Consider the following 17,960-nt stretch of genomic DNA (forward strand, 5'->3'; position numbering starts at 1 on the left):
TAATCCATGAGGTCCATTCCACACCTATTTTCCAACATTTTGCTTGAATTTGCTTCCCAAAAGATCCCTCACAGTTGCTTTCTATACTATGTTCCTTTTGTATACTCAGCCTAGAAGCACACCAACAATGTCTGTAGTAGAAAACAGATGAGGACCTAACCAGCACCAAAAGCTGTAAATTCAATTAATTTTTGCAACTCTTAGTAGCATTTGCCAGTACATAAAGACAAAATTGAGTGAAGTGGGTGTCTATCACCCTCCTTTACATTTTCAGAAAGGCAAAATATTTGCACAACACAAAAAGATTAATAATCCTTGTGGTTGGCTTTATCCTGGCTAGCAGATAAGTCCCCAAAGCTGCTCACTCACTCCCCTTCCTCCGCAGAATGGTGTAAGAAAATACTAAGAGAAAACCAAGAAAAATCATGGATAAAGATAAAAAATATTACAGGAAGTAAAGGAAAATAGGAAGAAAATAAAAAGCCCACAAAAAAAGGCAGAAAAGGACCTAGGGTTGCCGGTCAAGAGCCAACTGAATATGAGCCTGTGTGCCCAGGTGACCAAGAAGGCCACTGACATCCTGGCCTCCAACAGCAGGACCAGGGAAATTATCATTCCCCTGTACTCAGAACTTGGTGAGGCCACACCTCAGATGATGTGTTCAGTTTTGGGTCCCTCACGACATGAGAGCCACTGAGGGGATGGAGCATGTCCAGAGAAGGACAACAGAGCTGGTGAAGGGTCTGGAGCACAGTCTTACGAAGAGCAGCTGAGGGAGCTATGGCTGTTTAGCCTGGAGAAGCAGCAGCTCAGGGGAGATCTTACAGCTCTCTACAACTGCCTCAAAGCAGGTTGCAGCCAGATGGGAGTTGGCCTCTTCTCCCAGGCAACCAGTGACAGGACAAGAGGAAATGGCCTCAAGCTGCACCCGAGGTGGTTTGGATTAGATATTAGGAAAAAGTTCTTCACAGAAAGGGTGTAAAGCATTCGAATGGGCTGCCCAGGGGAGTGGTGGAGTCATCATCCCTCAAAGTGTTCAAAAAACATGTGGATGTTGCACTTAAGGGCCTGGCTTAATGGTGAACATGGTGGTGCTGCTAGTGGGACAACAGTTGGACCTAAGTATTTTTCAACCTTAATGATTCTGTGACTCAAGTGATGCAAAGGCAAAGACCAGTGCCCCTGGGCAGACCATCTATCTCCCAGCTACTCTCTGAGCAAACTGCATGCAGAACTCTCCACTCCATTAAATTTTCTTTTCTTTTGCTAGGATCTTATATGGCATGGAATAGCTTGAGACAGTTCAGGTTATCCACCTGGCAACCTCTTTTGGCACACCCAGTCTTCTCCCTGGGGAGGTGGGCAGTCAGAAACAGAGCAGGCCCTGCCACTGTGCAAACACTGTTCTGCAGGAGTTAGAAGATGAAGGTATTGTCAACGCTTTTTGGTCACAACTCTAAAACCTGGCACCATATAAGTTGCTACGAAAAAGAAAATTTAACTCCATCTCAGGCATACCCAGTTGTACTCAGAAATCTTTCTTTCCTCCCTTAAGTTTCATGATCAGTGATTACTATTCAGCTGCACAGTGTGAGATAGGCCAGGTATGTTGATTTTAACCACTATTAATAATTCTCAAGCATTTAGCGTTAACAATATTTTTTGCCCTAATAAAAAGTGAGGGAAGTTCTACATCAAAAAAAAAAAAAAAAGGCTATATGGAAAAACAGACCTTCCCTCTTTCCTCACTACAGATATTTCATCAAGCAAAAAAACCTGACCATCCTGCAATACCAACTGTATCTTTATTAAAAAGAAATCTTAGAATTCTGAAGTAGTTAGAAACACCTAAAACATTATGAATTATACACTAGTCAAAGATTCCATTAGAAATGCAGCAGCTTATAACTGTTTTAATTTATCAGAAACAGGCTTTTGCAAAGAAAAATATCTGCTATCATTACCTACAGGTTCCTGAGAGGGAATGAGTATAACAGAATTAACAGCTCTCAGATGTAAAATTACTAATTCCAGTAATACAGTACATTAAACATGCCATTTGAGATATATGCCAACTTAAACTACCACATATGGCATACTATCTAATTATCACAGTTTGTGTTTTCATATGCAGAGCTGTTCTAGTTTTTAAACAATGTGTCAAAATGTAGCTTTATCTGAAAACAGAAAATGCTATCTTTTTATAATACCAGTAGGTCAATATTGCAATTTTAACACGCACAAGTTTAAAAAAATTTTAAAAAGAGAAGAAAAATACATTGGAACAAGTCTCTGATGTTTTAGAAATGCTCTTAATTTTCCTATTATTAAAATATTTGGGTGCAAAATTAATTTTAATAAGAACATGTTTCTCAAAAATGGTATTTTCAATTTTTTTCTTCCTTTCGAGTCTTTAATTCACCTATTGACACACTAAGTCTTAGCTGACAATAAACAAACAAAACAATCAAGTTAGTGATTCTCCCAGTTTTGCATGTGAAAAAAAATACTGTGAAATAGCACGTGTACAGACATCAGTTGCAGTCAAGACAGACATCACTTGTGTTCCTTCTTCATGTGCAATTTGACCTCACTCAGAACAATTGCTAGTGCAGAATCATACATTCTAATTGCAGTTTAGTACAAATCATGCCCTAAAATATTTTATTTCAGATTCCCCAGCTGGTGCTTCATGTCACTTCAGCTGTTCAGAGGGATTTTTTTTAATGTTTCTTTGCTCAAATAAGGAAAGAGCTCACACATAATTACCATGAAACGTTATGTAATCTTAATCTCTCCTTTTCCAACTCAAACAGGACAATGTATTTTTAGACAATAAAAATCAAAATGTGCGAACAGATAGCACCTTAATAGACAAATAACTATGTAGTAGCCATTCCAAACACTTTGGGATTTCTTGTCCAAGAGTAAAAAATAATGATATGCTGCTTAGTCATCAGATGCATTTTCCACTGTCTCCCTTGGTTCTCACAAATTGTAGGTGGTGTGTTTGATAATTTCAACAGAAAGCAGATAATATCAGGATACAGTTGAACATACTGTCTCACTCTAAAAAACACAGATTACATTATAAACACGAGAATAATTATACATTTAACTAAAAGTGCCTCCACATTTTTTTTCCAGTTTGAAATAGCATAAAGTCCTTGAACCTGTAATTACCTTTACAAAAGGTTTGTATTAATCTCAAATTTAAATACATGCAAAAATAATTTTTAATTTTTTTCTGAAATAATTTGAAAGGCATTAGAATCTGAACACTAAAATATATTTTAGGTTTCTATTTTCAATAAACAAATAAGGACAATAATTTTAAAAGAATAAAGACTTATGTAAACAACTGTACTACAGGAAAACCCAAAGTATTTAAAATTTTTTAATGAAAAGCAGGAAGGACTTGATTTCTTCCATACATAATTCAAGTCTTCCCCAAATAAAAAGTCCAAATAACCCTTCTAAAAGAAGGGTCAAAACATTTTATATAATAATAACCAGAAATAGGACAATTTGACTTCATAATTACTATTTTTAAGCCAAAATTCAAATATATCCTTAGAGTTTATTTTTAGAAAGTCTTTCTGTGCCTTTTAGTATTTTACATTAAAACTCTACAGAATCCTTCCCACTAATTGTTTAGATTTTTTTTTTGATATTTTAGTCAGTTCCATACTTCTTCATAAATTTTGATTTATACCTTTCAAAACTAAAATCAAACAAGTACATCAAAACAAAAGACAAAAATTAGTACTTGCAGCAAGAGGAATTATTTGCAAATGGAAGGAGTTTTTAGAAAATGTTTAGTTTGAAGAGGATTTGTAACTGAATCTGGATTAGATCTAACGCTTCTCTTTTAAAATGGACCTTTTAGCAGGACCAGCATACATTAACATAAAGCCAGTATTTTCCTATATGGAATTAGTGAACACATTTACAAATATATTAAAAAGCCAGTCTATACATAAAGATCAAGAAATCAGGCCATTTTTAACCAAAGACTAAGACAATTCCAAAAGATTATTGATTATATACACTAAGTTTTTATCACTTGTTCTGCTTTTGGCATTAGTAAAGGCTTACATATTTGCATTAAAATTTAAAAGGAAGTTTTAAACCAATGTAGTGTTTCCTGCAAAGGGACCATGAACTAAAAGAAAATACTACAAAACTCTTACCCTAAAAGGGGAGAACATTATGGCAAGCTCATAATGGTAAGCTGTATAATATACTGATTTTTTATATATATCTTTTTATAACTGAAAAGGCACCCTACAATATCCTTACCAGAGTACTTGCATTATTCCTGTGCGCATCATTTACTTGACTATAATAAAATTTAATGTAGGAAGAAAGACATCTCCAAATACAGATTCAAACACCTCTAGCCAGCTGAGGTAAGTTCGATTACAATTGTTTACAAGCCTAGAAAATGGTGAGAACACAACTCAGGGGAAAAGGTGGCAGCAGCAAATCTTAACTATCATAAATGAGCACCAGGGAAAAAAAAAAACACAAAACAAGACAAAACAACAAAACATTCTTTTGCTAGAAAAAGGAAAACGCCTAGAATGACAGAAGTCTTTCAGCAAAAGACCTTAACTAGAATTTTTTCTTTTTTTAAAATATACTACTAATAATCTATCCCTATGTTTAAACACACTACTTCGGGACTATGTAGACTGGAGGTGTATTCCACCTTGCATAAATTCAGTACTTACCTGAAACTAATGTTTGTATACAAAAACTGCTGGTATTATTACTGCCTTTGAACAAGTGTCTCCACTTACTCTTGTGGGAGGCAGCAGAAAATAGGAAAGAAATTATAATTTTCAGTCCTCCTTCTTAAGAGACAAGAAAGAATTTTTATTTCTTTTTGCTTAAGGCAATAGAATATCAGCAGTGGAAAGATAGAAGAACTGTACCTGGAGAACTGGAGAAATGCTCACCTCTGGGGGAATATTTGACCTCAAGCAAAACAAAGAATGGGAAACAATTCATCAGGTTTTGATTGCATCCAAATATCTTCACCCTACATATAAACTGGAAGTTTTACTTATCTGAGTATCATCAGTGATGGTTTTAATGGTGGAATTCCTATTCTGAAGAGCAAGTATAAAAGCAGAAGTAAAAAAGATTAGTGTTAAAATGCTTACGAAATGAACTACTCATTTTTCAGCACTTAGACGTGCTGAATTACTACTGAGATTCAGAATTCAAAAGATTTTTAGTGGGAAAACTTGAAGCTCTAAAACTAACTCAAAGACTAAAAATTGAAATTAAATACTTGTTCACACAATCACTGACTTCCCCAAATAAGCAGCATACACATAGTATTTTTTGGATTAAATATGTATTTTTAACTATCTTCACAGTATAACATGGCCTATCCAGCAAGATTCCTCAACTTCCCCAGTGGAAGAGGGAAAACACTGGGGACATCCCACATTTTGAAGCAGGCAACACAAGTTATTTCTAACTAGGAGAAACACCTGTGCTGGTATCCAAGATGAAAACCATCTTTTGCTTTTGAGCAAAGGAGAAAGAAATGGAGGAAATTATAATCCCCTTAGAATGCAGCATGTAAATACTATGTGAAAACTACTGCACTCTAAAGGGATTAACACAATAAAATCTCCTTAAAGCAGAGTGAAAACTTCAAAACTTATTCAATATGGAGTGACAAACTCTCCTCAAATTTTCTGAGGTATGCTGGTCTTTCCCACTACATAGAAACTTACCTATAAGGATTCCAGAATACCTACTTGTTTCTTTTCAAACCAGCACCACTTCGCAAAGTATGCCACCATTCTCCCTTGGTTTGCCAATAAACTGCATCATAATTCAGCAGATAATCACTAATAGCACTGTTTCCTCTAAATCAGCATTGCAACATCACACCTCTTTCTAGACCTACTGAAGTAGGTCATCCTAAAAATATGAAACTTATATTAGTTCCTGAAATACTTGTAGTTTTAAGCACACTTGACTTGAATATCAGATGGCCGTCATCAGCTTATCTGCGCCTCCCAAGTAAGCATACCTTGCAATATGAAAACCTTGTAACACAAAACCAGTCCTACAAATCTACATTAATTTACACCAAAACTCCTGTATGCTTTCTTAGAATCCTTAACAGGGAAAACCTATCCAAAATAAGACACTTCCATGCTTATAAGTACCAAGGGCATTAAGATCACCCATTCTGAACTCCTATGCATTAATATTTCACAGAAAAAAAAAATCCTTGCATTATCTTAGGAGCCCATCTAACTACACTCATATTTTTAAGAAGTTCATCAGGTCTTACATGCAGGTGAAATACTGCAATCCTTAGCAAATTGTTGTAATCACCTCTGAAATTTTGTACTGGGAGAAACATAGCACCCAAATAAGAACTAGCCAACCTAGTAAAAAGCAAAATTCTTAACGGTAAACAACAAAAATCTTCAGGCAACCAATACAATGCTGTCAAAATTTACAAGCAGAGACTTCTTTACAAAAGAAAACACTCACAAAGAATTTTGCACAAGATGAAACTTCACAAGTTCCTGGACCAGTCAACATAGAACACATGGTAGTCCTTTACACAACATATGATTCCACTGAAAAAAGGACAAAGTGAGCTAATAAAGAGAAGCTTCTTTTTCCTCATTTTGAGCATATTAATGTGTGTTGGAAAAGGGAAATATCAAGGTATTTATTTCACAATTATGGATGACTAAATTTTGTGTCCTTATGTCTGCACCAACGAAATCAGAAAGTGCAAAGCTAATAAAGTGTGAAGGACAGAGCTGAACTACTTCTGAACATCACAGCTTCAACTAGTAATTACTATCAAACAAAAGAGCCATTAGAAAAGACAATATAGAAACAATAGAATCTTCTTGTTACTAATCAAAAAAGTACCATTAAAAAAACTGAAATAAAGATAAACTAGTTACAAAAATCTTCCTTAATTCAAACACTGACCTCGCTACCACTATCCATTTATGTCTCCTAAACTAGAGGGTATAAAACATTTGCATAAACTGAGGGGGATTTGTTTTCCAAAGGTACAGGAAACCTAATGGGACAAATACAGCTGCCCATTTAATTGACTTTCAACCATCAAGAGCATGCAAGACTAAAGTTCTGAGACTAGCAGTTACGCATATTTCTACGTACACTCAAATATTTTTTAACACTCTGATTTAAAATCAGAGGAACCATATTTTCTTTCTAAATCCTAGCAATTCAGGGAAAGAACCATCTTGCTAGCTATGAACCAATAAATCAAAAAATAAAAAAAAAATTTAAAAAAATTCATTAATAATTCATTCATCATGTATCATGTTGGCACTTACTAGAACAGCTAGTCATAGATGTAGATCCATACAGAACTTACAAATCTTATAAAATTATAAAGTACATATTTTATTATTGTTAAAGGTAGTGCAAATACTAGATGAGCACTTGGCATCACCAACATAAAACAAACCTACGAAATCATATATCCCTAAAAAAGAATCTTTGTAAAGTTACAACTTCCTTTTTCTTTGTGTTTTTTTTTTTTTTTTTGAGCATTTTGCTATGCTGGAAATTATATGCTGTTTGATGAAGACTAATCTCAACAAAAAACTGGCAGACTTTGGTGTACTGTAGTGCACAGTAAAAGAATCAGAAGTTAGGAAATTATACAGTTATAAGGAATTCCTGGGAAATACAAATTTTACTTTAGATGACAGAGTCGCCAAGTGTTCACCTAATAACGTAAGTAGAAGACATACAAAGAATGAAGTGTGCACACACATGCAAGGCAGAAAACAAACCCCATACATGTTCTACATCTAACACTTGCAACAAATCATTTTATAAAGCTTTAAGGCATCCAGTAGCAGCGTTTCATTGCAGACCTTTGAAAAATCAGCACAGACAGAATGCCGGAAGACCCTCTCTTGCTCCACAGAAGTTTTCTTCAAATCCAGGTCAAAACTCCACTAAAAAACCACCTATTCCCCTTTTTTTTTTTTTTCTGGTGTTCCTCAGGAAAATTGTTGGTAGACTGCCAGATTACAGTAAAACAAATATTCTATAACCCCAGCTCAATACTGCTGCCAAAACAGTATCTGTGGCAGCACCTGAATTGTTGCTGCTACTACTTGTACTACACACTACCCTACCTGCACTCTGGTATTTCCTAACACCAGATTATAGACGGAGACAAAATGCAAACCACTGTTAGATCAAGCTCCAACACTGGCATATGGCCCAACTGGTCTTTCCTCCCCCTTCCCTTACAGCCATGACATTTCACAGCCCAACTCTTTTGGAATACACTCTTATCATAGTTTTAATTTTGTAAGTACACTGGATGCTCAACAAAGCCATCTGAATGGACACGTCATTTCCTACTTTTCCAGTGCATGACCTAATATAAATATTTTCAATAACTCATGTTATAAAAACTCCACATTGTATATTCAGTTAAATATTTGTAATTTTTCATGTACTATTTCAAAGCCAGAATTGAGAACACACTAGGAAGATGATAAATTGCTGCTGCGCCTGATTATCTGGTTCTCTACAGAGAATTTTCTTCCCCATATTGCCCATGAAGAATCTAAATAGGACTAAAGTCACTACTTGAGAATAAAAAAATACATACAAATCTTCCAAGAGCTTTGGAGGTGTGCACTATGGTTCTTGATTCAAGCAAACAGGTGCCACTCTATCAAGTGGGGGAAAATAGTACAAATGTGTGAAGCTCTTTATGTGGGAAATTACAAGAGAGTTAAATGGCACTGAGCAAGGCACAAAAAGTGCTTTTAAAATAGAAACAAGGGAACATGCAGAGAACCTCAGTATCTAATTTAATTAATGATTGAGAATGCAAAGGCTCCAACTGGTGAAACATTAGCAGCAGCCATGAATTTCACTGTAGTTCTGTATAACAAGTAATCTTACCTGAGTGATTCTCAAAAAAATGTCAACACATCGATTGTATTTTTCATCTGATCCTGTCAATGCTGAGATGACAGGCCCTGCAGGATGCAGTGAGAGATCAACGATGAAAAACAGATGTTTAGTCTTTTCAAAATCAAAACCTACAAGACCAGGTAAATACGAAATTTTGTCCAAGATTCATGCTTCTTTATATCCAAAAAATGCTAATGTTACATAACCACTTTCATATACATAAGTTGGCAAGAGTATCTCTCACTCATAAGGCATCTGACCTCAGGTCAATCACACCACCAATGTTTAACTTTAAACCTGGTCCCTAATATACTGTTCTTTCAAGTGCTCTCTGGTCACATAGCTCGTTATTTACATCACCTACATCAACCTATGTTCTCCAACCTTTCATAAAGGAGACTTAATTTTGTCCACCAATTATGCAGAACACTTAAAGCTTACACAAAATTTACTGCAATTCAGAAGTCAAGAAGAACAATAACTAGCTGAAGCAAAGAGTGATAAATTCATACTCAAAGGCTACAAAAGCATGCTAGCATTGTACAGTTGGGAGCTGCCTTTCATAGATGTGTCTCCAAAGACTGTCTTAAACTGACATTTCAATAAGAATAGTTAAGTTCTTGCAAAGGAATTGCAATGCTTGGCTATTATCAAGAACAGCATATCTAATATTAAGTAAACCCCAGTAAGATTCAACCATAATTAATGATCAATATGTTAAAATGAAAACAAGTTTATATGGGTGGATAGGAATTTAGATACTTGTGATTTTTATGTATTAAAATATTTAACGTGTCTATGAAATAGAGGGAAAATTTAAAGCAGAGTATTCTGACAATCCTTTCTCTATTTTTAATCAAAATACAAGCAATGTAGTTGATCTTTATAATGCTGTGAACAATCACAGGTTGGGATGGAGAAACTCCTGAAATCAAAACAAAAATAGGATGGAATAGAGCTACACAGATCTGTATTGTAACTCTTAAAAGATCTCTAGGTTAAAGTATAGTTTAATATTTCCTCTGGGGGAAAGGAAAATGGCCCTGAATACCAGGGTGAATGTAAGGAACCTGATATTTTCCAAAAGCTATGTCATGCACTCAGAATAAAGACAGTCATATATCTACAGTAAATTAATAACCTTGCACATGCACAGCACAATAATTGATTCCACTTGCCAAATACCAAATTCCAATTCTCCATGTTTCCATGCTACTAGAAATCCTTAAAAGGACCACAAGACTGGGCTAAATAAAACAAGCACCAAGCATTCCCACTACAAAACATACTACACTACATCAGAAATTCATACCAGACACAGTATAATTCTTTTCATTTACAGACAATAGTTGTTGTTAGAATAAGCACAAATATTTTTGCTAAATCCATTATAACCATGACATTTTAAAAACACGTGCACCAGCTTCATTACTCAACAGATAGATTTGATAAACAGGAAAAACATATTACAGTTTTAGATTGAAGTACATTAAGAATTTTATGCTAGTGTCAAACAAATCCAATTAGAAAAACCAAAAGGCCTACCTAGAAACATGGCCATCAATAAGAGTCAGAAAACCAGCCTTCCAATTTCTACTATGTATTGCGTTTTATACCATGACACTGCAGCCTCTGAGGGTCAGATTAATTAAGATCAACAGCAGCTGCAGTGCAACGTGAGAAGCACACGGCCACAGCTCTCACCAGTCCAGCCCAATTACCTGCAGCATTCCGACACTGGACAACTGACAACTATGATACTCCTCACCAAGCCATTAACTCCCACTGGCCTACTGACCAAAGTTAAGAAACAAACTAAACTCTAAGATAGACTGGAAAGCTGATTGCACTGCTGCAAGACGCAACAATGAGTCTCCAAGACGTTTGCCAGTCACATCTTAATAGTTGTTGCTTAACTTTATGCGAGCACTGTGTCCAAAGACAGAAATGTGATAGCAATAAGGTGCAAGCCTCTTCCCTAACCACCCTGTGTTCCATTTCTAGAGGCCAGTCTGACAAATTCACTAAATCCAACGTTTTCTTCCCTGGCCAAAAAGCTACTGAACCTTGACAAAATAAATTCTCTGGTCAACTACTGAGGACAATATCTAAGCTAATGAAATTAATTAAAGAACAAACAAGATCAAAGAGTATTTGAAAAAGATATTGCTTGTTACAGGTTGCACCCGCTAAGAAAAGCAAGCACATGTTTTGTTTACTGCACAAGGGAGAAGAGGAACACAAGAGATTCAGTCATTCCCTGCTTATATTTTTTAAATATTAGCTCCAACACCTATTCTCTGTCAAGAATCCATTAAAACTTGGATCTATCTACAAAAAAACTATTGAATTATTGTATTGAAATGTTGAACTTCATGAAAGGGGAAAACTTAAGTCTTATTTAATTTTTTTAAATGAATAACTGCTTTACAGAAATCCTAGCTTTATCAAAAAACAATGCTATTACTAGAAGCACCTTCATCTGCATAAGCTTTCTAACCAAATACTTTGGTTTTCCATTATATTGAAACCTAGGTAAAAGCAATCACAATGAAAATGTTGAAAAGTTAAAATGCAGCATTTCCCTGTCATAACAGCTGTCCTCACTCTGTTCTTTATTTTGACAACAAAGTTAGTTGTTAGCCTATGTCATTTATTAAAGTTAGACTAACCATTCCAAATCTGTCAGAAGTTGTTATAAACCCTTCTATATGAGACAAAGACACAGCACTTTCTTGCAAACCAAAGCCATTTATTATGTCACAGTTGATTCTCCCATTAACCTAAGTCCCTACAGGTAGAAAAAAAATCAGTGCCAAATTTCTACTTTAACTTCTCAAAATTTCTCTAAGCCTACCAAATGAGACACTGCTAAGTGATAGTACACAGGACAAGTTAGATATGTAACAATCTCAAGATCCTACTAAGTTACGTATTCAGTTTCAGCTTCCTTTTAAATGCAAAATACTACAGATCTGCTGGCTAACAAGCTAACTTTTTTTATTCTGTTTCAGTAACCAGGCAACAGACAACTGTCCAACTGAGAATTATCTCTCTGAACAGCTGGCAATCAACACTTGGGAGTTTTTGGTGGTTGGTCTCTTTTTTTTTTTTTTTAACTAGTACAAAGATCAGTGATTGCTTTAAAAAAATCTATACAGCTCTAGATTCTACCTCTGAAATCTCTACTCACTATTTAGTAATTTCCTCAGCCCCATTACCCCTGAAGTTACTCATATAAGTAAATGTTTACAACAGAATCTGAAAATCTTAGATATATACTTATGTAGTCTCTAATTAGCTAATGTCAACACTTCAGGAAAAAAAGCAGGATCATCAAGAAAAAAAAATTAGACGTATTTATTGATGTATGACAAACCCCTTCAAGGAAGCAAGACAACAGACAGCTAAAAAATAAAGCCATTCTCACTTCTAACTCTATTACTCTTTTCCATACCTGAAAGAGTCGTATCTCACTTCAACATAATTTCAAGTGTTAATTTTTAAAACATTCCTTTCCTTACTAGATTTCATCAGTTTTAAGACTTACAAATTAACACTGCAAACTCTATTTCTATAAAGAAAATAATAATGGAGGGCCAAGTTTGATATACCTTTCTCCTTCCCAGCAGTTTATAGGAGTAATGATGCTATAAGATTATTAATTATAAATTCCTGTAACCTAATGTGTTATTTACACATTCAATGTTTTTGAAAGGTTTTTAAGAGTCAGAATAAGAAACTTTTCAGAAGGGCACTGACACAATGGGTAGCTGGACTATCTCCCATAACACACAAATAATTTTTAAAAAATCTGATATTTAAACAGAAAACATCTAAAAATACAAGTCCCTTGGTAAAAGCACAAAATAGCCATACAATACTTCATACACTCTCTACACAAGATGGAAGAGAAAACGCCCACCTTTTATATTCTCCAAACATTGAGATCACTGATGATTGGAAATCTACTATAAGAACAACACATCTAATATATTGCTAAAAACAGTAAAACCTTATCCCCATTTAACTGTGCTTTTATTAATCTCTGCTTTTGATATAGCTAATTTAAGTACACCTATGACATCATATTCCAATAAATTGAAAAACACCAACCAAGCTCAAATTCACTCAAGCACCAAGTTCAGACCAGGCAAGATCCTGTTGCAAGATAAACAACATGGTGTGATGCAACATAATTTTGTGCATGTGTGTGCATATGTGAGAGACTGGGGTGGGAACGCAGAGAGAGGGAGGGGGAGGGAGAGGGAGAGAGTGAGTGCATGCATGAGAGAGAGAGAGAGCGCGTACGGCAGCGCTCGCAAGGGAAAAATATATACGGCCTGAGTAGCTTTGAGTCCGGTGCTCACTATGATGCAGAATGAGAAACACATAAGCAATGACAGCTTCATACAACAGAAATCATCTTTCTTGTATTATTCAAAAAAACATACAGTATAATAGCTTCACAGAATAGCCACTTTCTTTATCAAGTTGGCTGAATCTGTATTTAATTTTTGAACCAAAACCTAGTAGTCAATACACACTGTACTTGCTATGCAGAAAGATCAGCACCATTTAGTTTAAAAGTAGGGCATATTTTGCCATTTTAATTTTATTTCTGCTAATCTTGGGGGACAAGCCTGAACAGAAAAGAATCAGGGATAATCTATGCACAATATCCAAAGTCAAATTGCGGGAGTCCAGACAACAAGAAAAAGTCAGCGGGTAACCTGAAAAGAGAACAATAAATTGTGTACTCAAAAATAAAACTGTAGTGGACGGTAATGTATTTATATACTGCTTCCTATCTTGTAAACTAAAATGTTCAATGCAAAGCTGTTTTTTCCTTCAAATTCTTGTAATTAGAGCTGCCATATAATTCTTCAGTAATTATGTCACCTTTTGATGCACAAAAATAATTCCAACAGAAATCAGTCTGCATACTGAAGTCCTATATCACAGGGAAAAGAAAAAAACACTATTAGATCATAGGAACTACTCGTAACTTCTGTATTACAAGCACCTTCCTCCTTTCCAAACAGGAGTTTACTTTTCTAAAACTTTTTGGAAATACAGAAAATTTCATAGAAGCTTCGATGACAGAACATTCCACAGTGAAACATACATTAAACAAATTTGTAGTCACAAGCATCAGAGGTAAGGACTAAGTAATATCTATTAGGAAAACAGCAGTTGTTTAAAAAACTTCGTAAGAAAAATAAACCATAACTTTATCTTAGCTCTTTCACAAGGTTTGTATTCCCTAATGTTATATGAGCAAGAGAGTCTGGAAGAAACCCAAAAGCCATCAGCTCAAGGAATGACAGGACCTCTGAAAATTCCATGGGCTGGTAGTCAGACACAAACAGAAATACTAACAAGAGCTGGCCACGCTGGAATCTATTTCCCATCCCTGCTCCATGCTTTAGCAGGTATCAGCCACCAACTTCCTTAAAACGCTCGCTTTCCATATGACACAGCATGGCTGCAAATTCAAGGCAGACTGTATAAAGTCGAACTGGAACTTCATTTGCACCTGTTACTGTGAAAATGCTTGAGCGTCCCTGCCCTACTTATTTATATTATTGCTGCTGATTTTAAGGGAGAATACATTTATGTCGCAAATGTTTTTCTCATGTCATTCTAGTTTGTGATTTTTTATTTTTCAAAGGTTCTTCTGCTACTACTGCTGCATCTTTACAATTTCCTATACAAAAAAAAGTAATTCTGATTTAATCAGAAAACAGAGGAACTATAGTAGAGCACTGAACAAAAGATCTAATCTTTGGAGCATCCTTTCCAAGTGAGTGTAAATAAACTGTAGTAAAATGAAAAGGCTCGTAATTTGGTATTTGGAATATTCTTCATAAACACCAATTTTCTGTAACATCCTTGCATATCTGATAACCCCTCATGTATAATGCAGAAAATCTATTTCATTTTCATCTATTGACAGTGAATTTAATTTACTATTGCAGCTCTTTACACAGATTATGTTATTAATTCTGCAATCAGGCTCTTTAGAATGCTTTTATTTCTTCCAAGAGTTTTCACAATTCTACACTGATTTTTTTTTCACCCTATCATACCTTTCAAAATAAAGGATCGTGTTTTTCCTAGCTTTCTATAAAAAAGTAAAAAAGAAAAAGCCTCAAAAGCAACAAGCACCACTTCATAAGCTGTAACATTCAACAGGAAGAAAAAGATCTACATGCATCACTTCAATCTCTGACATTTAAGTATTATAAACTACATTCATTAAGGAGACATACAACAGGTGCATTAGAATTTCCACATCAACAATCATATTTGTAAATAGACCACAATATTTCTGTTAATAAAAAGTTATCCACTTCTGTCTGACAGTAAAGTTAGAGGACAGGAAAACTAAATGCTCCAATGTTAGTGGTCTGTTTACATCCATACCAACTGCCTTTGCTATTTTGTAGAATTCAGTCATCTTGTTAAAATAGATCAAATACAAAGCAGCTCTTATTTTTCCAAAAGAAAAAAGTCAGGAGCAGCTAGTTAACTCAACTCTAAATCACCAGTTACTCTTCAAAATCACAAAATCAAAATACAAAAGTGTCAACTGTGTTATTTTGTATCAGTTTTTTAAAAGTCCTCTGGAGCAAAGTTCAATTACAGAATGCTAATTTGTTCATCTTTAGGTAAAAAACCCCAATTATTCAACTGCAGAAGCTAAAATCTTGTCCACCATTATATAAGACTCTCTCTTCAGAAATCTTATAAAGGAGGAATGCTAATTCATGTATTTATTACTGTTACACTCAAATACTAAAAAACTTTTCCTGTGCATTAATACAGCTAATATAAAATGCTAATTCTTTTATTCACCCAAAGCATTTCAGTTTTATAATAGAGTTTTCTTCCACCATCATGATAAACATAAGATAAAGAATATCTTAAGAGCAGCACTTGTCGTCTTTACTTCACTCCAGAGCCAATGAACAAAGCAGTGAAGCAGAAAGAAGGTACATAATGGATTTAAAGTAAATGGCCCGTTCTTTAAGAAGCAGTCTCTCATTGTTACTCATTCTAGCTTAATTGTCATTACAATGTCTGGAAACTTCAAACGAACAATTATCTTTACGCCACCTGTCACATTGGTTCCTTAAAGCTAAATATTTTTTAAATAAAAAATAAAGCAATCAATGTTAATGAAAATAATCTTTTGTAGAAATATTGTAAATGTCTTTAAACTTATTTCAAGCAGTTAGTGTCCAGTTCAGACCATTGCATACACCAAAATAGACAGAATCTTTATATTCACTATTGCACTTTGTAACATACTTTTCTGAGACATAATGCTTCCTGCTGCACTGGAAGCTTAATCATCAATACATGAAACACACTGACTTCTGCATACATGCCTGGGAATTTAAAATAAAGAATTGCCTAATTTTTGCACCTACCTGGGTAAAAATCTTTGGATTTAGACAGCTTGATGGTGGCCCCAGTCTCTTTCTGCAACTGAACAATTGTCTGTCCTCCCTTCCCAATTATAGATCCAGCAGCATAACTAGGTATGAGGACCTTTAGAAAATACTGGCCATCCTCTGAAAAATTGAGATATACATGGTTAATATGGCTTATAAGTTGTCATTTTTTCCTCCCCAGACCCACAAATAAACAAAAGGTTACATCTTTAAACTCCTCCACTAATTCATGCATTTACATCTAACCAGTTGCGTCATTATACAAGACATGTTTAGACTATGCCTTTGACAGTTTAAAATATCTACATTTATTCTAAGCAAAGAACCTACATAGGTTCCTTATTTCAGTAAAAGAATGAGGATAATACCGAAATTATATTTCAAAGGTAGATTTTCTTTTTGCAATGGTAACCACAGCATGCAGAAATGATCAGACCCCTTAAAAAAAACTAAAGCCCTGCATGAAAACGTGGTTAGTGACAACTACAACCTTGCTTGGAAATACTGCAAAAGAAATGACAAAACCAAGAAAGAACGAATTGTAAATTCTAATGGGCTATTTGTTTGTCATTAGCAAACACATGAGAACAGCAATTAGCTATTGCTTGCATTCTTCTTAAGTGAGCAAAACGACTACTCTGCTACCAAATAACCCACCCAAAATGTGGGGTTTTATTCCAAGCATTTCAGCCACTGCCAAGAAAACAACTCAACATGGTGCAGATGGAATCACTTGCCTAAGTAATCCTGATGTATTCCTTTAGCACTTCTTAAGCGACAATGATCTCTTTTAAGCTCATTAATTAAAGGACACTAAGAAGAATTTTTCCCAATTGATCAAAAGGCTAAGTCACTTATTTTAAATACACTTAAAAGGTGACAAGATAGACAATGCCAGTCCTCTACCCATCACTAGCACTACAGCATACCATGGAAACAGGAAAAAATACATAGAATGAATGGAGGGGAGAAAGAAAACAGGATTCCAGTCTGATTTGGAAACTGCAAAATTTTTAGTGCCCTCATGCCACTGCTAAATCCAGCTACACTGAAGTCTGAGGACCTCTCCATAACTGTCTCTGAAGAAGTGCAAGGCAATGGGGGTACGCTGGTTCCCCAGACTTGTGCTCCCCCCAGTAATTATGGCAACGTCCCATTGGCACAGATATCAAAATATCATGAAACCTGTTTCATAAAGTTGGTTGTTGGGGTTTTTTTTACCCCTAAGCAGAAGAAATTACCTGAGTTCACCTTACTTCCCTTCCCTGAGACTATAAAGCTTCTCAGTAAGTGCCTGTGTGTGACAGTGGTGCCCACCCCTATTACCATAGCTGGGGAACCATGCACTATGTATAGTCAGACCGCTGCTCTCAACATTGGGCAAATAAATTCACCTCTGCCTCGGTGCATTGTTATGACGACTCCAGTGCAAACGGATAAAGGAGATGCTGGTCCCGTTATAACTCATCTCCTCCAGGAACAGCAGGATGTTAACTAGCGAGTCCCCGCAGCCGAGGGGCGACT

The 17,960-nt window shown here is 35.4% G+C and overlaps 1 protein-coding gene across 4 annotated transcripts in view; it reads right to left on the reverse strand.

The window, feature by feature from the left end:
- Positions 1–17,960, reverse strand: part of NOVA1 (NOVA alternative splicing regulator 1) — a 144,383-nt gene that overhangs the window by 124,983 nt on the left and 1,440 nt on the right. For 2 of the 4 annotated variants that reach the window (XM_069017725.1, XM_069017724.1), the window contains exon 1: positions 16,413–16,496. Coding sequence is in view for 2 of the 4 variants with exons in the window: in XM_069017723.1 (XP_068873824.1) it covers positions 16,413–16,556; positions 17,831–17,846 (160 nt within the window). In the remaining 2 variants the exon portion in view is untranslated. Of the gene's footprint in view, positions 1–16,412; positions 16,557–17,830; positions 17,881–17,960 lie in introns of those variants that run through there. The other 2 variants (XM_069017723.1, XM_069017722.1) reach the window with 2 other exon arrangements.

The sequence above is a fragment of the Aphelocoma coerulescens genome, chromosome 5, assembly GCF_041296385.1.
Source record: "Aphelocoma coerulescens isolate FSJ_1873_10779 chromosome 5, UR_Acoe_1.0, whole genome shotgun sequence".
Taxonomy (NCBI): Eukaryota; Metazoa; Chordata; class Aves; order Passeriformes; family Corvidae; genus Aphelocoma; species Aphelocoma coerulescens.